The sequence below is a fragment of the Vicia villosa genome, unplaced genomic scaffold (genome assembly GCF_029867415.1).
Source record: "Vicia villosa cultivar HV-30 ecotype Madison, WI unplaced genomic scaffold, Vvil1.0 ctg.000032F_1_1_3, whole genome shotgun sequence".
NCBI lineage: Eukaryota > Viridiplantae > Streptophyta > Magnoliopsida > Fabales > Fabaceae > Vicia > Vicia villosa.
The window spans coordinates 1,054,990-1,078,583 of NW_026704967.1; the positions used below are offsets into that span (position 1 = coordinate 1,054,990).

The window sequence follows — 23,594 nt, forward strand, 5'->3', positions numbered from 1 at the left end:
CATACGTACTTCTCCATCTAAATTCACACCATGAAGTTGGCGAATCTTTTTCACTCCATTATCATGGGTTAAACCTACAATTTTATCTTTTGACATATACATGTTGACTTTCACAAAATGTGCTCAATTTAAAGGAATATGATTAGTTAATGAATACAAAATTTGGAGTTCAAACTCACTCAGTTAAGAGTAGCTTGAAGTCTTTGGAACAAGTATGCAACATGATAAATAATGCAGCAACCGATTATCCGTATTTAAATTTCCTACTTTGAAGGTATTCCTAGCATAACCGTCATCAACCCTAACCTTCTGCTGTTTTAATTGAATTTCAGACTCATGCACCTAACAAAGTGTAAGATAAATATCCTTCTGAACAAACCATTTCCAATCACACAACTTGTCAAGGTGAATTCGTGTTCCTTCACTAGGAATACCCAACATAATGCCAATTGAAGCAAATGATAATTCAATCAATTTAACGTTAACTGAAGAATGTAAAGCTGTTCCATGTAACTCAAGGTTACAATAATAAGATCTTACTAAATTAGGGTACACATCTCCATAATAACTCCCAAATTCCTCTAATTTTTTAAATTTCAGAAAATCAACATAAGAGAAATCGGAGAAAGTTTCAAAAGTACCATATTTTGGAGAAATGGGTTTCTTGGAAGAGTACATAGTTTTGAATCTCTCCATTTTCTCGAGAGTGGCCATGAGTCTTGATAGGTCCAAAGGATTTGGATCTTGGGTTCTCATTGAAGCACTTCCTTTAAAAGCATTTTTGGTTCTCATATTTCTTCTTGAAGACATGGTTTAATTTGGAGAAAGTGGGTTTTTTTTTGGATTTTTGGGATTTCAGAGTGAAAAGGAAGAATTTAGGGCAAGAAGCAGTATGAGATAAAGATATTATGAGTTCCTTGAATTAATCTCGCCTTGAGAGATAAGGACATGAAAGTTGGAGATTTAGGGTTTTTTTAGAGAGAACTATGTGTAACCGATTATAATGTAAACAAAATAATAAAACATAGAAAAAATGGATTGTGACCTTTTAATATAGGAAAACTCGTGACCTTTTATTCGATTATAGGAGGTATTGTAATCAATTACAACTCTTGGCAATAACAAATCAACAAATGTTTTCATACTTGTAATTGATTACATGCTACTAGAAAAAGCACCTAACGTAACATACTATTACCTCGGTCATTAAGCCAACTACTTCCGCTCTTGGCTGTATCCCTTATAGAGTATGGAAACAGCCTCAATCTAAAGGCGTCATCTGATATGCCAAGAATCTTGAAGTTGCTAACTACTTCCAAGAATTGCCTCAAGTGTAAATGTGGATCTTCATTGGCAGCGCCTGAGTATTAAACAATGGCTTGCAACATTTGAAACATCATTGATTTGAACTCAAACTGAGCAACAATGATTTATGGTCGAATGATACTCGTGTTCATGGCGTTAGGATCAAATACATCATAATAACTTGTGTTTCTTGCCCTATCATTGGCAATGTCGATAATGTCATTATCTACCATGACTCTTTGCTCTTCAAATGGTTCCTCTTCAAAGTTACCAAAACCAATAAAAGGTGGAGGACTTTCTGGTAAATGACCAGTAGCTTGAGACTCCTTAGAAATATAAGTGTTCTTTATGGCATATGACCTCCTCTATATACTGGATTCAATAACCTACACATGCAACAGCTAAGCACCAGTCGTGTCACCAAACTACAGAAAATTCCCTAAGCTCAAATTCTCTTTTAACAAAAAGAAATTGTGTTTTATATAAAATCCAAATGTTATTTATGATACACTCCCCAATAACGGTTCCAAAAACTTGTTGCTTGAAAACATTTATTTTCACATGCAAGTATACATGTTCTTTTAAAGTAGCAAGTGATATAATAGTAAGGATGTCAAAATCACATGGAGTGAAAATAACTTAGTTTGATTTGTAAAAGTGTATTTTGTAAATGAGCACGAGCAAAAATAACAATATTTGATGGTTGTCACATGTTCAGTTTTCAATGCAAACAGTGGCAAAACTATTTTGGTAAGAGTGAATGAGATCAATAATGTAGAATGTGTTGGGCAACGATATGTTATTATGACTTGTCTATTGTGTGTACATGATGTGTTATGTCGTGTCAGAGGAGACCAGAATGTGATCTTGTGGTGTATTCCTACAGCATCAGAAACATATACAATAAAGCAAAGGGAAATTTCTTAAGCCTCACTTTTAACTTTAATGCATGTCTAGTTTCATTCCAAATGTCATCTATGATTGTAATTCCTTATGCCTAAAGTAGCTCATCAATTGAATTTCTTATCCTACTAATTTCAATCACGTTTATCATGAGTTCCACTTGTTGCTGGATTCCTCACAACAACAAGCTTTTCTTTTTTTCTAAGTTGATCAGCCAAATAAGCAGATTTATAACAATATAATGCATGATAAAATATGACACTAACAACATATCATTTAAAACAAAATTCTACTTCATATTAACTTCACATTGCTCAACATAAATAAGTTTAGCTCACAATGAGCTTAGTACATACATCAACACTAGATCTTAAGCAAAACGTTCTTAAACACATGATGAAAAAGAAATGAAAACCTAAGAGTAACTTCTTTGCCTTCTTGCAATCTTCATTTAGCAATAGACGAGTTATATCACGCTAGATACTGGTAGCTTATACTTAAGATGATGAGATGGGGAATTCTCCATTTTCATTCAGCACGCTCTTTACACCAATTTCTACCAAGTGTTTCTCTCTATGAATTTCTGAACCTCTTTTCATTTTCTCCAATAAGTCCTTTTATAATCAACTTCATTTAGAATTTGTGGTGTCTTGGATCATGGACTTTTGAATATTCATGATTTCTGGCCTACAAGAATCAACAAGTTTCCTTCAAATTCTCCCTTTTGTACCATTGCTGAGCAAAGTACACTAGCACGTGGGGGGACAAAGCGTCTTGTAGCAGGCTAGCGGCGCATGGAGGCAGCAGTGGTAGCAGTCCTGCGTTGCAGGGAGACAAACTGGGCACTGTAGTTGTTGTACAATTGTGCAAACTTTTGTCTTCTAACGCCTTCATCTTATCTCCTTTACTTTTCACTCAAATGCATTTCAATTCTTTGATTGATGTCATGTATGTCCTAAAGCTGTGAACATCTATTATTTGCATCCTTCATTGCATCCTACTTTCATTTCAAAGTTGGGGTTAAGATGGTTTTCCAGATGTGTCGTGTCAGGACTAATCAGAAGTTATCTCTACACAAATAACAAACACATAAAAACTCACAAACGAGAGTACCTATTATGCTCTTTATAGTATACTCATATACAACGAATATGCACTAAATTAAAGCTAAACTAAACACAATATGGATGGCTTTAATATGGTGTACTTGGAATAGGAGAAATACAATCATTTTTGATAACGACCTTTTTAGTTTTGATGAGGTGATATCTAATATATTGTATTTTTCGTGGAGATGGGTTAGTAATAGGGAATTTTCGAGTTGGATTAATTTTTATGATTGGTATAAATTACCATTACTTTGTACCAACACTTTCTAGAGTGTTCTCGTTGTAAGGATTGCACCCCTAGTGCGATATTTTATAATCAATTACTTATTAAAAAAAAATTACGGACTTAAAAAAAGATAAAATCAAATATTAAAGACTATAATATCTCACAAATAATCAATTATCAATGTTAGATCATCCCCAATGAACTTTAAATGCCACCGCTTGTGGATTTACAGATATACCAATACAAAATTCATTCCTACAAACAATCTTCTACTATCCTATAATGAAAACATCACAACCATCACAACACAACTACAAAACTTTTTCACGATGGACAACGCAAAGTTTATGGAAACTATACTTCAAATATCATTAGATTATGCTAACGCACAAAATATATTTAGTGAATCAAACAATATTCCACCTTCAAATTATTTTAGAAGTAATTGTTATGTACAACCAACAGCAAACCAAAATCAAACCACTCTACCACATTCAAAACTAACATATGATATGAAAATCCAGAACACAAGTCACTTAATTATTTTATATGGATTGTGTTGAAATATAGTTTTAGAATTTAGATTATAGATAATGGTTATTTGAATAAAAAATACACACTTAATTTGATTAATTAAAGTACACACATGCAACACGTGAAAAAAATAGTTCAGAGCAAGAAATCTCCAAAATCATTTTCAACCGTTAAGAGTAGATGACATTATCTGTAGAGGGGTCAAGAATTACTTTACAAGTACTAATAATGAGATTCAAATGTGTGAAGCAGCTAAGATGTCGGTAATAATACATATATTATGTACGAGGAACATATCATGGAAACACTGTCATATATATGTCTAAAAAAATACTTTATAAATTTTTTAAATAATTTGTATTTTTTAGCTTATTAATAAAAATGTGGGATATTCTTAAAGTAGATTAAATGAAAAGTAAAGAAAATATTCATTATGAAAATAATGAAAACGATATTTAGTGTCTTATTATTTTAAAAAGTGAATAAATTATTTGCTTTAAATTTAGTAAATGATGAGTAAAATTAATACAATGCTAATAAAGTAAAAATGGAAAAAAATTCTTTAAAAGTAGACTGGCCTAAATTTCTTAGTTATAGTAATAATATCAGTAAAAGTAGATTGATGTTTTTGAAAGATTCTTTTCAAATGGTTGATTGAAATTTGAAACCGTGTGTCTTTGGTTTTATGATGAAAAAAAGTAATTTTGAATAAATTATTTTTATTAAAATTTAACTTAATATAATGTGATATATATTTAAAGATGTTTAGTCAGGAAAATATATTGAAAATGTGAGCTCGATTACAATTTAGAATCTACTATACGTGACGTGACACAACTTGAATCAAGTAAAAAAATTTTACGTATAATGAATTAAAAATTATTGTTTTTTTTTAAATGGGTGCTTTTGGTGATGCATCTTAGAAATTACTTATTTTTTAATTTAAACATTAGATTTAAACTGTTATATGTTTTTTCGGAGATGCATATCCGAAAACATCCTTCATATACTATTTCCCTCCTTCACTATTTCATTCATTTTCATCCAAACAACAACTCAAACCCTCTCCAAAACCTCCATCATTTTCAATCCATCTTTCGTCTCCAAATCGAGTTTCAAGTGGTTGAACATACTATAGAGGGCATAGAAAGCTACACTTTGAGGTAAATAATCTTCATTTCATCTCTTATTCCACTACATTGTTGCTGATTTGTAGATGAAGAAAATTGCGTCAGTTCGGAAATGCACTTCCGAAATACACCACCAAACAATTTTCGGAAGTGCACTTCCGAAATAAGCTCTGATGCAGAATTTTAAAAAACTATTTTAACAACATTGATGTATTTTGCATGTTAGGTATGGTGCATCTGGACAACATTGTCACCAATGAGTTAGTAGTCCCGGATGAGGCCAACGTAGATGCTAAGTCTAACGAGCCGGTTAACGATGTTAAAACCATTACCGTTGTGGTGGATGTTCGACCACAATTTACAAATGATATGACTTTCGTTTGTCGTGAACATGTGCTAGATTGGGTCCGAAATGAAGCTAGTAAACTTGGATTTGGCATTGTGATATTAAGGTCTGATAATGGAAGTAGTAGAAGGAAAGCCTTTGTTGTGTTGAATTGCAAGAGGGGTAGGAAGTAGGTGGGAACAAACCGGGTGTTAAAACACGATGACACGGAATCGAGAAAGTGTGTGTGTCTGTTTTATAAAAAAAAGTCATGAAAGAACACAAGGATACCCTCCCTCACATTTCTATAAAGAGCATTGTGAAAGTAAAAAGAGAAGGATGTATGGTCATAATATGCATTCCACTAACATTAAAGGACCCAAAAATATTTAGGTACCAAAAATATCACCCCATTTGAAGTCAAGAACGACAAAGATTTAGCGGTTTTGTGGACAACTTTCGACCGATTTTTTTCGAAGAGTCCGATCGAGTTGGATGCAAAACTTCAAAGATCGGGACTCGACGTTATCAAAATGTTGACCCATCCTCAACTACCCGTGTTTAACAATATGTAACTTTATTTTCATGTTAATCTATCTTTGTAATTTCGATTATTTATGATAAATCGAAGCTTTGTTCATTTGTTATTTGTTTTCTGCATCATACAATATTTCGGAAGTGCATATCCGAAATCACATCTTTTCTGAAAAAATGTGATTTCGGAAGTGCATCTCCAAAAACACATTTTTTTTATAAAAAAATAAGGTGTTTTCGGAAGTGCATTTTCGAAATCAATTTTTTTTAAAAAAAAAAAATTTGAAAATCCACTTCTGAAATATAGGGGCATTTTAAAAATTTCGCAGGAATTTCTAAGAAGGTTGGAGATGAATAAAGAAATTTTCAAAGTATATTGAAGTGACATTGATATTTCATTTAATTTTTAAGAAAAAAATACTAGTCATTTATAAGTTTTTTGAAATTGGCAAATACATATTGTTTATTAACACATTATAAGAAAATTGGCGCGGGCGCGCGCGCGTGTGTGTGTATATATATATATATATATATATATATATATATATATATATATATATATATATATATATATATATATATATATATATATATATATATATATATATATATATATATATATATATATATATATATATATATATATATATATATATATATATGAGGAGGGATCAAATTACACCCGAAGAGTTACACTACGAGTTACACTCGTTCAATAGCTACATCTCGAATTAATATTTTTTAAATTCAACCGTTGGATTGAAACATAATATCATATAGATCATACCTATAAAGTTTAAGCTTAATCTATAATGATTTACTATATCATCAAGATATCCAAAGATTAACGTTAAAATGAGCTTTCATATAACGTTAATTTTGATGTAATTCAATGACATAGTAAATCATTATAGATTAAGCTCAAACTTTATAGGTATGATCTATATGATATTATGTTTCAATCCAACGGTTGAATTTAAAAAATATTAATTCGAGATGTAGTTATTCAACGAGTGTAACTCGTGGTGTAACTCTTCGGGTGTAATTTGATCCCTCCTCTATATGTATATATATATATATATATATAGACGTATCAAATGAGAAATTTGGCTATATTGAGAACTGAGAATTTTTAATAATAATCATTAGATTTGAATTAATGGCTCAGATTCATCTTATATTTTAAATACATATTACATAAATATCTTGTTCACTTAAATATTAATTAAATATTATAAACTATAAGGTAAATCTGAGCCATTAATTCAAATTCAATGGTCATTATTAAAAGTTCTCAGTTTTCATTATAGTCAAAGTTCTCATTTGATATATCCTCATATATTTGTCACTATTTGAGCGGTGAATTTTAAATTAATTTTAAATTCAACTTTTTTTAATTGAAATTATGGAATTCTGGTGATAATGGATGATTGAGATCTATTCTTGTCTTTCTTGTTTTTATATTTTCTTATTAATAAGCATTTTTATATATATATATATATATATATATATATATATATATATATATATATATATATATATATATATATATATATATATATATATATATATAAGATTCTATAAAATCTACTTTCTCTTTAAAGAATTAAAAATATTAAACATATGCACATGTTTTATAAATTATCAATAAATATCTGAAAGTATTTAAATTTATTTTTAATTTAATCATCACATTACGTCTTATCGTCACTTTTTTTTAATTCAATTAAATTTTATTCCCATTTTTTTAACTATCCAAAATGTCTGGATTACCAAAAATTTATAAACTGCACCTGATGCTGTTAGGTGGATGGCCTAAAATGCTTAACAAAAAGAATATATAATAGCAGACTCTAGCTTTTATTATTAAATGTACATGATTCTTATTCTGTTTTCTTTAAAAAAAACCTCTTTTCAAACACTATAATTCGAAAGAAAAATTGTTTATTAGTAAAAAAATAGAAAAATAAGGAGTAAATCTCAACCATCCATTATCATCACATCACAACCAGGGATGGCTCTGAGCACGGGCTCGCGGGGCTAAGTTTAGGGGCACCAAAAAATTTTCTTACCCCTATTTATATTAAAAGAGAATTTTCTATTATAAAAATACTTGCTAAAATTTTTTTAAAAAAATTGTTAACAAAATTATAGGGGCACTACAAAGTCAAAATTAATAAAAGAATGTAATTTCTCATGAATAAAATATAATTCCTCTAAAATAAAAAATTAATTAATATATTCATAAATTAAAACAATGATATAGAAAATATTTTATATTATTAATCTCAAAGTTAAGAGTGAAGCACTACTTCAACTAACTGAATAAGATAATGATCTCAAAATTAAGAGTGAAGCTGAATCTTTAGCAGCTCATGGAATTGAGAATTTTGAATTTTTAGTAGCTATGATTATTTGGTTTGAATTGTTAAGTGTTGTTAATGAAATCAGCAAAAGTTTGCAAAAAAAAAAATGTGTATTGATGTGACTATAAAATTAGTAAAAGGTTTGATCAAGTATTTGAAAAAATATAGAGAATCTGGATATGTAAATGCTAAGGCTAGTGCTGGAAAGATTGGGAATAAAATGGAGATCGAATGTGTGTTTATTCAAAAAGTCAAATTAGTAGAAAACAACACTATGATGAAAATTCGTCTCAACTCACACAACTGAATCTTGAGTCTGTTGAAGAGTCTTTTCGAAATCATTATTTCTTATATATTGTAGATCAAACAATTGGCTCACTTGATAGAAGATTTGAGCAGTATAACAGATATGAAAATATTTTTGGATTTTTTTTTAGTATTGAAAGGCTTAGATCATTATCTGATAGAGACTTGAAAGCATGTTGTAAACATCTTGAAACTTATTTGAAACATGACGATTCTCTTGATCTTGATGGTGAAATTTTGTTTGAAGAATTGAAAGTTATTCGAGAAGTCTTAACAGTTGAATCAAAATCAAACTATATGATATTGAGTTCTTTAAAGAATTTTAATTGTTTTCTTAATGCATGCATAGATTATAGAGTAATATTGACTATTCCTAACAGCGTTGCATTTGGTGAAAGACGTTTTTCTAAATTAAAATTATTAAAATCTTATTTGAGATCTACTATGTCACAAAACAGATTAAATAGCCTTACGTTGATTTAAATTGAAAATAATTCTTTGAAGAACCTTAATTATAAACAAATTATTAACTATTTTGCAACAAAAAATGCTAAGAGGATGATATTTAAATAATTTTAAAGGTTTGGTCAAGTTTTTTATAGGAAAAAAGATTGGATCAAGAAGAAGAAGAAGAAATCTCTTTATAGTGGTTTATGTTTTGATGTAGTATAAACATTGATTCAAAGATCCATATTTCTATTCTTTTTGCACAATGTCAAATGAAAATGTGTTTGTTATCCAATTATTTCTTTTATTATTATATATTTATTGTTAAAAAAAATTATAGGGGCACCACTCTTTTGATTCGCCCAAGGCACCCAAATTCAAAGAATCGACCCTGATCACAACCCATGATCCCTATTAAAAAGGAAATTAAATTTAAAATTAATTTAAATTTCACCACTAAAATAGTGACACATATTCATTCTTGCATTTCTTCTTCAAATTGCTTCTTACTAAATAGCATTACTCAATTTGAAATATTCTATTTTCAAACCAAAACAATCAATGCCTCACTTTTAGAGCTTTTAAAAGAATTTCTCCAAACCAAACATAAAATTGAATATTTGTTGATTTAAAAATTTCTTTTATAGATTCATATCTATATCATTTCTTATAATTTTGAGATATAAATTCGCAGGAAAAAATTAAATCATTAAAGATCAATATTTTAAAATTAAAAAAAACGGATGTTCTACACGTATTCAATATTAATACGTGTTTGATACACTCTGATACATATTAAATAAGTATCGAGCAAGAATAGTTACTGAGAAAGTCAAAAAGAAAATTTATTTCCAAGAACTCAATTAAGATTCGTCAATAGAATGCTTCTAGCAATGTCCAACTCAGGGTAGATCTTCCTTTCTAATCTTCTCCTCCCCTTGAGCCATTCTCGGTGTGAGCATCGCTTCTATCCATCCTAGTTTTCTAGGATTACTGGTATTTCTTCTCTGTCTCCAGGTGGTGTTCTAGTGTACCGTTGTATCGCTTTCCTCACCATTCGTTAGTTCTCCGCTAGTTTTCTTCATGGAAATCAAGCCTGCTACTAAAACAAGCAAAAGGCTAAGCTCCTACATGGAGCTATATGACAACAACCTCCCCAATATGTAGATCTCACATAACATGGTAGAAGGAGAGAGCGGTGATGCAATGGATAAAAACGTGCTCATCTAAACAGACAATCAACTTTGCAAGAATAACAAAATTATGTAAGATAATGAAGAAGATGTTGGAAAAAAATTGGTTTGTACCATATCCCTAAGGTTTTAATGATAACAAAGTATTTAAAGAACAATTGAATATAGTAATATTTGTTTAACTGTGTTGAACCATAGACTGAAATTTGTGATATAAACCTAACACTGGTACTAAAAAAGAACATTTAAAGAGAAGATAAAAGATCCAGAATCTGAAGGATAAAAACTTAAGAATCAAACTCTGAAGACTCGGACTCTGAAGGATGTCAACTTCTGAAGACCAAAGTCTGAAGAAAGTCAACCTCTAAAGATCCAGACTCTGGAGGATCAGAAGCTGGGATCCACACTCTGAAGACTCGGATTCTAAAGTTAATCAACACAAGGATCAAGAAGACTCTAAAAGGTCACTATCAGGCTCAGAGATCATTTTGTTTTCTTCTAATCATGTGCAGAACCAAACAAAAATTTGCACAGACAGCAGGGATGCAACAAATAATTCCTTTTGAACCAAAGGAAATTCAAATGTCTTTTCAATGTAATTATCTATATCAAGAAACATTTCAGCGTCTATGATAAAGCTTCTCCAAGACTCTCTTGTACAAGCCCTTTTCTTCAACGACTATTTTCTATCTCTTTATATAAGGAGATGAAGACTTAATGAATGACAACGAATCTTTGACAGTTAAAAAAATTTATTACTATGTCAAATCAAAAGCACAAGTTTTACTTAGAATTTCTTAACATTTGTATATCCTAGAAATTCTTAAGTCTTGAGATTGTTATTGAGCTATATTTTATTTACACCTCTAATTGTATATCAAGTGCAATATCCAAATAATCTTTTATCTTATTAGGATAAATTGTTATAAGTCTCTTGCTTTTGTTCTTGAGCATTTATAGTCTCTTGCTTGCGTGTTTGAGCATTAGAAATCTCTTACTTGTGTGTTTGAGCATTGAAAGTTTCTTGTTTATGTGCTTGAGCAACTGTTATCATAAGTGATTATAGGGAAATCTCATTAGAGTTGCAAGGGGACTGGACTACTCTCGTTTTATGGGAGGAACCATGATAAGTTGCTTGTATCTCTATTTTATTTAATCTCTACCTCTGAACTTGTTTATCTGCTGCAAATAACCAACTTCTAGACCTTATGTTCAGAATCTGAAAAGAGTGTCTTATAAAAGAAATAAAAATCTAACACAATTCAAACCCCATTCTTGTGTATTTCTCACCTTCAGTTGGCATCAGAGCAAAGTCTATGATATAAACACTTTTCAATATCATGCTAAGAAGAACATAAGGTCTTTAGGAAGAAGGGGTAGCTTTAGAGGATCTAGTTCCCAAGACAAGAAAGATGGCCAGAAAGGATGCTTAAACTATAAGAAGTCTCGCCACTTTATTGCTGACTGTCCAGGGTTGCAGAAGGACAAGTCAAAGAAAGGAAGCTATTGGAAAAACAACTTCAGAAACAAAGACAATAAGAGTCTCATGGCAACATAGGATGAACTTGACAAAGAAGAAGAATCTGATAAAGATAAGGAAGAAGCCAACTTAGCTTTGATGGCCCTAAACATCTTCAGACACACAATATGACTCAGATTCTTGTTCAGATTATGAAGAAGAAGATGGGGTATTTTCTAAACTATCTCGTTCTAGTTTAATCACTCTTATTCAAATACCTTATGGGACAAAGTCAAGAAAAAGCCAGACACATCAAAATTTTGAAAAAGCAATATGAACTAAGGATGAATTAAAATATTTTCAAGAAAGAAATAAAGTTTTAGAAAGAAGTCATATTGATGAAGTAAAAAAGATGTCTGATAAATCTCCATATGAGCATGAACTTATTCTTTAGGAATTTGTCATAAATGGCTTTGACAGGACAAAATTTGCATCCATGATTTATGGTGTAAGAAGAAGCAAAGGAGAAGGCATTGATTATTCACAAAAACCTTTCAATCCAAGGTTTTAAACTATGGTTAAACCAATGGAATCCTCATGCTCAAGATCTGCTTAGAAAGGGCTATATTCTCATTTTGTACCAGTTGCTAACAATGCAAAGATTATGAACTGGTTAGAACCAAATACTGTAAAGTCCAAGGTTCTGAACACTTCAGAACCTAGTACTTCAAAGTCAAATATTTTAAAGAAACCGGAATCAAGGACTCCAAAGTCAAAAGCTCTGAATAGACCAGAACTTAAGTCATCATAGTCTAAGGTTCTGAAGGGTTCACAACCAAAGGGTAATATTGATTCAAGACCCAAAACTTTTAAACCAAAAGTCTTGAATGATCCCAAGCCTTACTACATAAAAGCTAAGGTACAAAATAAGAAAAATCCTTTCAGAATTAATCCCGAAGGACCCATAAGATTATTGGTACCTAAATTTTAAATTGTCTTTGCATCATATATGCTTCAAGGGAGAAGCAAATCAGCGGTCATGGTCCTTGGACAGTGGCTGCTCACAACATATGATAGGAGAAAAGCATATGTTCCAAACCTTAACTCTAAAAGAGGGAGGAACTGTGGGGTTTGAAGGAAACTAGAAAGGAAGGATCATTAGTACATGTACTATTGGTAATTCTTCTATTTCAATTGATAATGTTTGGTTAGTAAATGGACTAAAACATAACCTACCGAGCATTAGTCAATTTTGTATACACATATAGATAATAATATGGAAGCCCGCAATTTGGCCAAAAAGATCAATACCACCAAAAATAGTATAAGAATGTATAAGCACAACCTGATGATAATGATGGCCTATTAAGACATTTTCTAAGATAAATAAATAAATTTAGCTTGTTTTCAAAAAATAACAAAAATATACACGATACTTTTGAGATATTCCTATTGACACGTGTAAGATACGCTAGAAAGGACAAATGCACATGAGATACATCGCAATGAGAACAATACACGTTTTTTTTAAAAAATATTTACTTTTTGAAAGTTTAAAATATTTTCTCTTATTTTTCTTTTCGAATTCATCGGAGGAGTTCGTGTCGTTTTTGTCCTATACAATGTAAGTTCTCTTTGAGTACTTTTGTGTCTTTGTGATATCTTTAATTCTACAGATATTTTGAATTTATGTGACCTTTCTTTTTACACTAAAAGCAAGTGAAAATTAAGGTTGATCTTTCTTTACTTTTCTTCTGGAGCTTAAGGGGTTGTTTTTTGTACCTTAAGAATTCCTTGAATTTCAGAAATAGGAGATTCATGTCTTCATCACTTTCAGTTTAATATTCTTCATCTTTTGAATCCATGTCTTTGAGGTAAATTGTAGTCCAAGTATTTTATTATCTTTTGAATCCATGTCTCCGAAGTCAATTGTTGACCAATTGGATTCAAACACAAGATGGGGTGAATTTTGTTATATGATTTTAGAAAACTTTTTACAAAAAGATTGATTTTAGCTTTAGTTGATTTTAAGAAAAAATATGAAGCAAATACTTTAGCGTGGAATATAAATTGCAAGAAAATTAAAGAGAAGAGTTAGGAAATTGCACACCACGATTTATACTGATTCGGCCTTAAATCCATGCAGCCTACTCTACTCCCCACGAGTTTCCCCTTAAGAGTTTCATTATCAACTTGAGTTTTATCATAAGATCAGTCCATAACTTCCTTACACTAAGCATTTCTTTATTTTGGATTTTGCGTTGGAGATATGGTCTTGAGTTTAACGAAGAAGATGAATAAGATGTTAATAACTAAAAAAATCTCATTCGTCGGAAGATTTTTTCGAGACTAACATTATTTGTCACGTTAACAAAATTAGATCTTCAAAATTTAATATATTCCTTTTGATAGTATTAATTAAATTGTTATTATTTTTTTGTTATATTTTCTATATTATGCATTATATTATTTTTATTTTAAATATTGTCTCAAATATTTGTATTCATAAAACATTATGTTCTCTATTATCACCTAAAATTTTAGCGGCTAGACTTTTTTTCTTCTCCTCGCCTAACCTCCACAACCCAAAACCCTTCACTCTTATGTAACATAACACAAGTTATGTGTGCTCTCCTAGTAGCTTCACCGCCCTTTAACACCTTTTTTAAGGTTAGTGTTATTGGACGATTATCTATTCTTATGTAACATAACACAAGTTGTGTGTATACTCCTAGAAGTTTCACCACCCTTTAACACCCTTTTTAGGGTTAAGGGGGATATTGAAAGCTGGTGCCGCAATTTGAACAACTTTCATTTGTAAACCTTACCCCCTTTCCACACCATCATGGCTAACTAAGACTCTTCCATCTATATAGACATTAACCAAAGCCCTTGCCTCTAACATAGACAAAAATAATAACCACACACTCACTTCCACTTCATTCTTTTTAGATAAATGCCTTTTTGATAATAACTCTTTTCTCTTATGACCCAAAGGTATATTCCGATCTTCCAAAGTGTATGTTTGTGGTAGTTTCTCAATCCCCACCACCTAATTTTGGCAAGCCTAACAACCTCCAGGGTCTCAAACTGTGGAAGCACAACTGAGATCAGACTAAGGTTTGGAGGTGTTGATGGTCGAGCAACAATAATCAAGTTTATATTGGCATGTCGAAGAGACAATGTGGACACATATGAAGGGGATGGTAAGAGAAAGTGAAAGGCCTGTCTTCTAGGGTGGCAGGGGAGCGCATACTAGAGACGTCGACGCCATGCATGAAAAATAGCCACAACCCAACCTATATTGTAATTGTAAATGTCTCAAAATGAAAATTAACTCTACCTTGAGCCAGACCCATTAGGTTGATTAAAATCAATGGTCACCAATGAAACACTGACCGACAACAGTGGAGCTATTTCCCAACGATGCAGTACTAGAGTCTTTTGTACTCTTTCTTCCTGTAATTGTTTCCATAGTGATTTTTGATCTGGTGTCACAGCACCTGAATAAATGTTCTGTCGTTCTGAAGGTTTTGGCGGCGTTGAAAAAATACAACACTTGAATCATCATCTCGTGGTTTTAATGGTGGTTCTCGCCGTAGAAATGTTGTCGCAAATTGATTTGAGTCTCACGATTCTGACGGACGTAATTCTAACAAGAGTATATCAAGTGGCTTTGGTTCGAGTAAAGTCTTTCTCTCCTACACATACAATTTCCTCCTCTTTTCTCTCTCTAAACTATATTTAAGTACACTTGTAATATTTTCATTAAATAATAATAAAAATCATACCTAAAAAATTGTATCTAAGTTTTTTAAATATGCTATCCTTCCCATTCAATTAATAGTTTGATTAATTCCTTTATTTATAAAATTTAGTTATGTCAATACTTAACCTTTCATATGTAATTTTGGTGAAATTTCATCGATCTCTTTGAAGTAACATTTTGAATTTCCAACATAATAATAAAACATAAATGTATGTTTTTTTTAGTTTAAACTTTGTTCTCTAAAACATTAGATCTCAATATTCTGAAAAAGATTTTAAAAAAAAAACAATATATAGGGTTTTAAATATATATAAAGCCTAAAACTAATATTCAGTGTAAGGCTGCACAAGATATATGCAGCAAGAAACTCGTAATTAAATAAAAACTAACATGCTTTGTTATTGTGCATTGGGCACTTTAACAGCAAGAGGTTCATACCATTCAGGACCAAATCCAGCAGCTTTTCTTGCTGCCTCATTAAAAGGTGGTTTTAAAGGTCCTCTGAAATATGTCCTCACTATTGAATGAAACTTTGAAATCACTTCATTCTCCTCTGTTGTTGTTCCATTTTCCACTGCATAATTTTCTTGCTCTGAGGCTAGATTTCCAGACCTCTGACATAGATACTTGAACCATTTGACTCCGGCAGCACAATGTGTAATTTCTTCTGGATAAACTACAGTTTCAAGTAAGTCTGCTGTAGTGTCATCGTCACCATTGCGAAATCGTGAGATTGTTGTAGGCAACACATCAAGTCCTCTGGCCTGTGTTCATATTCACAACCAAAGTGTACATTTTAGATAAGACCAATTTGATGTGATGTAGAACCATGTGGGAGACAGAGAGAAGGGATAGAGGGCCATTTTAAGAATGATGGCAAGCGTTTTATTATGGTGGCATTTTCCTTGTTATAATTTTATTATAAAATTGTAGAACTTTTTCCTCATTAAAAAAGATAGCACTAGAAAACCTCCAAGAAACTCAGCTACTTGAGAAATGATAAGCAATGAAAAAACTCATATGTACAGTGCATTCTATAAAGCATTAGTTTGAATGTAAATGGGTGCTGCAATTCTGGACATTGTAATTGTAACCATGAAAACTAAACTTTGGCACAAAAGATACAAGTTTGTTGATGTAAATCAGAGTGTACATCATATTGAACTATACATAGCTGTTATCTCGACTTGATATATGCAAGATATTCCATCTATATTCATAACAAATGATTTTTCAAGGAAAAAAAACCTAATAAGTTCACACAAAGATGAGTCTTTGAAGCAATAGCTGGAGTTGTTTTTATGTGATTAGGAGGTCATTGGTTTGAGACGTGGAATTAACATTTTGCAAATATAAGGAAAAACTGCTTCAAATAGATCCACAATAAATTCAACCCTTCTCTGATCCTTTAACGGCGGAAGTTTTATTGACAAGATACCCTTTTAACTTTTTAATTACACTCAATTTGTCAAAGACAAGAATTTCTAATTCAAAATTTCAGATTCTTTGCACCAGCTATAAACACTAAAGCACTCCATGTGGAGTTACCCCATCTCCTTATGTATATGTAATGAAAATTGCTTAAGGCCCCTAAGGATTAAAGATTGTCGGCACAAAATAGGAACAAAATCACTCTAAATATTATATAGTTTAAAAGCTATAATCGAGAAAATAAATCTTTGTTTGCATTAAAAATTTTCCAATAAAACATTCAATTGCAGCTTGGGTTGAAAAACCTTACTCTCCACTCTCCATTTCTCCAAAGTAACTACGAGACCCGAGACGTTAGGACAAACTCTAATCTCACTTAAGTATCAAGAAAAGAAAACAATATAGAACACTGATTTCTTTTTAAAAAATCAGAGCTTTTAAAAGGCCTTTTTTTTTTTCAAGAACGGCTTAACACTCCACCCCCACTCCCAAAAAAAACATAAATCCAGCATTGACAGGCGACCCTTTTAATTCAGTCTTCATTTTCACAAAAAAAAAAAACTAGGTATCTAATCAAGTCAATTGTCTCAATTCATCAGAAACATAAAGCAAAACCATAAACCATAAAAAATGATAATGGCAGAAAGGCCCTATGTGAGACTCACCTCGTGGACGCAATGTTCAATTGCTAATCGTGATAATAAATCCTTAGAAGTAGCACTGGCAGAATCCCAAAGGCCATCGTGAGCTGGTAGTGCTCCATAATCAGAACCTAACTCCTTAAGTCGCGCAGCAAGAAGAGTGAAGTGTCTCCCTTCATCCTGAGCTACCTTTACGAAATCTGTAAAGAATTCTCTAGGCATTGCCTCTTGCTTACCGAAACGAGCTATTATATCCTGCAAGAATTTACTATACATCAGACTACTTTTACCAGTAAATGTTTGCAGCAGGTTAGCATTGTATGAACTGTATGGAAAAATAAATGATTTCCAAACCAACAATAACAAATGCAACACTAAAAGAGCCAACTAAATTTTAGGGGGCTTTAAATCTTTTCTGAACACTTGATTTAGACTAGATGATAGGTACTGTTGAAAAATACACAAAAACAAGAGTAAAACACATGTTTTTTCCATCAAAGAAGATTTATGTAGGATACTTCTAGTTGAATATATATCTAAGAGTGCCGTACACATATTGGTATCAAATACATGTAAATGTAATAATGCGCGACACTGATATTCTAAGAGTCCCCGTGCCTACTTATTAGTCTCTTAAGTTTTCTCTTGTACTTCATATCAATGTGATAATATTTCATATTGCACTGTATGCATCATATATATCCCACGTGATAGTTAGAGGTTAAGAAAAAACCTTTCCACAACATACAAAAGCACGTGCAGTGAAGCTCCTAATTCTAAATTATTTATCTTGTATAATCCCATTGCTAAATATTGTACAGCTCCAGTACTATTGTGTAGCACACAGCCCTTAACAAAACTTATTTTAAGCCAAAATTCCACATTGAAATGTGCAGTTTACCTACATGATACTCTCCAAAAAAAAAAACAAGTTTTTCCTTCAACTTGGGAACAGAGACAAAATGAGGAGAATTCTAAAAAAAATGGTTTTTAATTGTAGGATTCACTTAATCTCTCTCTTATCTTACTAATACGAGGTTGTCTTGTCAGAATTATAATATAAGCATGGGAACAGAGCCATAAACTGAATATTAAAACATGTATGGATGAATCAATACAAAATTGTACATTATTCAGATTTCAGAGGCAAAAAAGTATATCATATAAAAGGGTGAAGGAAAAGGAGTGAAAAAAAGAGAGAGTACCCAAGAGAGGTCAACAGCCCAGCTTTCAGTGTGAGTAAGGCTATGTACAATGTTTACCCTGCTTTGCAAGCTTCCTGCTTTACCAAGCTTCGGCATGAGACCCGGAGGCACCAACTTCACCTGCAAAACAAGTCATTCATGTCAGTGAGGAATTTCATCGAACACAAACAAGACGATAACTTGAAAAGAAGGCAGAGACGCTGGATAGCCTTGCTGGGCGATCAGGGACGTGAAGGTCGATAGAAGGTTTGTAGGGTTCGGCGATGGAGCCATCGAGCCACCGGGAAGCCACTGAGTCACCGAGTCGCGCCTTCTCGAACGGGTCGGCGGTGTTGAGAACTCGGAGCGCTGCTTCCACCAAGGTTTCTTCGTGGGCCCCCATCTCAAACATCAAGGTTGGCTTGCAAGATAGAGCATACTAGTATCTAGCAGTGCAACTCATTTAAGAATTATTTTATAATTTTATTAAGTCATTTTTATCTTAGAGTAATATATTTAATTTTTTTTACTTTCTAAAAGCATAATATTTTTGTGACAATTTATATAATTGTCATAGATTTTTAGGATTGGTCTAGTGTGAGAAGCTTTATATGGTATTTTGTGTAATGGAATGAGTGTTCATTCAACTTTAAGATTGAGATATTAATAAGAAATTCTCGTGTCTGGATCTTAGACTTCAAGAGAGTAATAATGCTTTCAAGAGTGTGGGAAATGGATAGTCAATTCCCTAATTATTCAGGAGAGTGTGGTCATCTCATTTTGACTCCATATCACGTACTGTTGTGGACCAGGTCACGTCACTTTCCAAATTGTCAAGAACAAGCGAGTAATCCAAAAAATGGGAAAAATAATCGAGAAATGGGTGCCCATCCTAATAAATGTGCGGTTAGTGAGTCTCTCGCAAGGGTGACATGCTACGTTACTTATCTTGAGAAAGTTTTGTCTCCCTCTTGGGAGGATCTTTGCACTTATACCAATACGCAGTTCCTCAAGCACGAGGTCTTTATAAAGAGCAAAGTGATTTAGTTTATTTTCCTTATTTGAAGCTCGTCATGGGAGACTTTAAGTTGAGTCCCCCTAACGAGACTTTAAGTTGAGACTCCAAGGCACGACTTTAAGTTGAGTCCCCATGCGAGACTTTAAGTTGAGTTTCTCAAGCGAGATTTTAAGTTGAGTCCCTCAATAGAGACTTTAAATTGATTCCCTCAAAAGATACTTTAAGTTGAGTCCCTCAAGCGAGACTTTAAGTTGAATTCCTCATGCGATACTTTAAGTTGAGTCCTTAAGGCAACATTTTAAGTTGAGTCCCAAGTTATGCTCCTCGAGCATTAAATTGAGCCCCTCAGACGAGACTTTGAGTTGAGTCCCTCGGGCGAGACCTTGAATTGAGTCCCTTAGGAGAGACTTTAAGTTGATTCCCTCTTACGAGACTTTAAGTTGTCATTTTACGCTCCACAGGGATCTTCCCATAGAACTTTAATATTTATATTATCCATGAGGGTGACAAGGATCTTTCAAATGAAGTCCAACATTTGTATTGCCCCTTAAGGGCGGCAAGGATCTTTCGAAGAAGTCCAACGTTTAGATTACATCTTAAGAGCGGCAAGGATGCTCCAGTGTGAGTCCAACATTTAGATTGTCTTTTGTTGGAGGGTAAAAATCTTCCAATGGAAGTCCAACATTAATGTTGACCGAGGAACGGAATAACCTACGGTAAATACGATAACAATAAATTTTTTCAAAGAGCTTCGTGCATTGGTTGGTCAACCTACTTTTGCCTTTAAATAAACAACAAAAAAGTAATTTACTATAGTAATATCTCAGGTTAATTAAGTTGCATGTCCTTGAGATGAGTCGTCCGTTCATCTTTTCGAGCTTGTAGGTTCCATGAGATAGTTTCTCACATATGTGGTATAGCCCTTCTTATTTGGATTGTAGTCTCCCCTGCTGGGCGAGTACGACAACTTGTCTAAGTACTAGGTTTCCCTTCTATATTTCCTTTAGGACTACCATTAAGTTGTACCTTTTGGCAACCCTTTGTTTGGCGATGAATTCCCTGATGTGTGGGACATTTCTCATCTCATCAATTGAGTTGGTTGTGCATCTTTTCCTCGCCTCATTCTCTTCATAATTAAACTGATAGCGTTGCCAAAGTCTTGAAGCTTTAGAGTGTGAAAGAGAGAAAGTGTGAAAGCTCTCCGTGTTGCGTCTAGGTGAACCATTTTTTATGAAAACACAAGGGAATTTTTGTAAAGTTACATGGCTAAATCATACACACACTGAAATATGTTTTAAAGTCTCTATTTCTCAAAGAAAATATCCCATAAATATTTTGAAATTGTGCCAGATGAATCAGGAACCGTCATAATAGTTTTGGACAAGTTTTTGGTCTGTCCAATCGATTGAAACATATACCTAATAGATTGGGTTAATGCAAACGATGTCAGTAAACAATTGTGATAATGTCTTTATGAAGAGAAACATCTTTGCATCCATTTTTTCCTTTTTGAACTTTCACAAACGATTATTGAGGGCTCCCAATCGATTGGCCTAGTCCCAATATATTAGATCATTTATATTGGTCATCTTTCGTTTTTGGTGTCAACCTCTAGCTTATAGACAAAGGCATCTCCCTTCGCTTTTTCACATCCAAAAAATGAGATTTCTCTTTCTCACTCCGGACTCTCTCTCTTTCTCAATTTCTTTTTACTTTCTTTCACTTTTGTTTAGCTTTAGCGTTTCGAGAAAGTCACTGTGTTTAAGTGGGGTTGTTTGTATTTTGGAAAAGGGTGTTATTGTAAATTCATCAAGGAGTGTTTCTTCTTAGTTGAATAATTTATTCTTAAGGGAATGTTTGTTTTGGTTCAAAGCTTAACCCATTGAAAGTTTTATTTTGAGATTTAAGTAAGTTTAGCAAGTGTAAAAGCTTACTTTGGTTCAAGATCAACTCGATATAAAATCCCAACTTGGTTTATGGTTAACCTATTTAAAACCCCCGTTTGGTTCGAGATTAGCCTGGTGTAAAATCTGTACTCGGTTTTATGGTTAGCCTGTGTAAAACCCCAATTTGTTTAAGAGGATATCCATTTAAAACTCTACTTTTGGTTTGAGATAAGTCCGTAGAAAATCTTAGTTTAGCTTGGAGACTAACCGATTAAGGAAGACTAACCTCTTCTCTCTGTTGTTCGTTGTTTAGTAGAAAGTTAGTTTAAAACTTCAATTTTCTTGCATAAGGGGGTTCGACAATTTAACCTACTAAAAGATCAAATTTTAGGAACAAGATTAGGTATTCTTGATTGAACCTTCTGATGTCATTTCTCTTACCGTTAACTATTTATTTACTGCATATTTATTATTTTGATGCTACTACTCAAATGTTTTTAAACTCTCAAAATAAGAATAATAAGGTTTTAAACTACCTTTTCTTCACACCCCCACAATTCACCCTCTCTTGTGTGTGGAGTCACATGTCCAACATAAGGCTCGTCCACCAATGTGACTGTTGGAAGCCCCCTCGTGCACCTCTACAAGGACTAGGGCTATTTCATTTTCTCTTAGACATCTTAGCATGAGGAAAACCACTCCCATTTTGTAAATTTTCTCTGACATCATGGCGTACTTTGTTGCACATTTGCAAATTTTCTCCGCCTCTAACTCGTTCGACGGTAGTTCGTCTGATTGTAGATAGCGCATTATTGGTGTTATCCAGTTGGTTGTATGGGCTACTTTAAGGGTATTGGTCGGATCCACCTCGATATTAGGGGGAGAGATTCTCTTGAATTGTAGTGCATTTTTGTGCTGGCGTGTTTGGAGTAAAGGCCCACCCTGAAATTCTGTTACATGGGCACATAAGTTATTTAAAAAGCTTCAAAACATTTTGATAAATCATGTATATTTTTTTAGATATTTGATGAACTTGGTTCCTTCTCCTGATATTTCTCAGCGACTTGATTTTCCATCAATTAGGAGTCTCTTTCGGTCTTCAAATTCTAAGCGCCCATCTTAAGGTGAGGACCATGTTGGTGATGGAACCTCCATACTCGGCCTGATTATTGTTAGCCTTGAATTCAAACTTCAACAACTGCTCGGGTAATAGGTCGTTTGATCCTTCTAACACTATCATGGCACTACTTTCCTTTGAGTTAGAGGCGTTATTTATAGATAATGCTTACGTGTAAGGAGCCTCCTCGCCTACTTATGAGCTGAATTTTGCCATAAAATCAATCAGTACTTGTGTCTTGATATTTCATTTGGATATATATTTGATATCATACTCAAATAATTCAACCGCCAAGATACCATCATTTTTGCTAGATTTGGCTTCTTAAGAACCCGTCAAATGAGATAGTTGGTTTTTACCATTACCCAACGCCCCTGAAAGTAAGGTTTGAGTTTTCTTGCAGTTATCAAGACCTCTGAGAAAAGTCTTTGAATCTTTTGATATCGGGCCTCAGCGCTCTTAAACACATTGCTTGTGAATTGACTGGTCGCTCAACTTTATTTGTCTCTTGGACGAGTAAAGAACTTTTCGTCTGGTTAATAATTAACAAATAAAGGTAGATGAGTGAACCTACTATTCGGCGTGTCAAAATGGGTGATGATTTTAAAAAGGCCTTTAAGTTCGAGAATGCCTCCTCGCAATCCCTCGTCCATTCCAACTTCTCCTTTTTCTCTTGAGCGACAAAGAAATGAAAAGACTTGTCCCTTGCAA

The 23,594-nt window shown here is 32.8% G+C and overlaps 1 protein-coding gene across 1 annotated transcript; it reads right to left on the minus strand.

Moving 5' to 3' along the window:
* Positions 1-15,935: 15,935 nt before the first annotated feature.
* On the minus strand, positions 15,936-19,306 carry LOC131622591 (uncharacterized). The gene is made up of 4 exons (XM_058893635.1): positions 19,083-19,306; positions 18,884-19,003; positions 17,703-17,933; positions 15,936-16,370 (listed from the first exon to the last, which is right to left on the minus strand). The coding sequence occupies exons 1-4, from the start codon at positions 19,272-19,274 to the stop codon at positions 16,005-16,007; spliced, it is 909 nt and encodes a 302-aa protein (XP_058749618.1). The 5' UTR covers positions 19,275-19,306; the 3' UTR covers positions 15,936-16,004.
* Between the last annotated feature and the right edge of the window lie 4,288 nt (positions 19,307-23,594).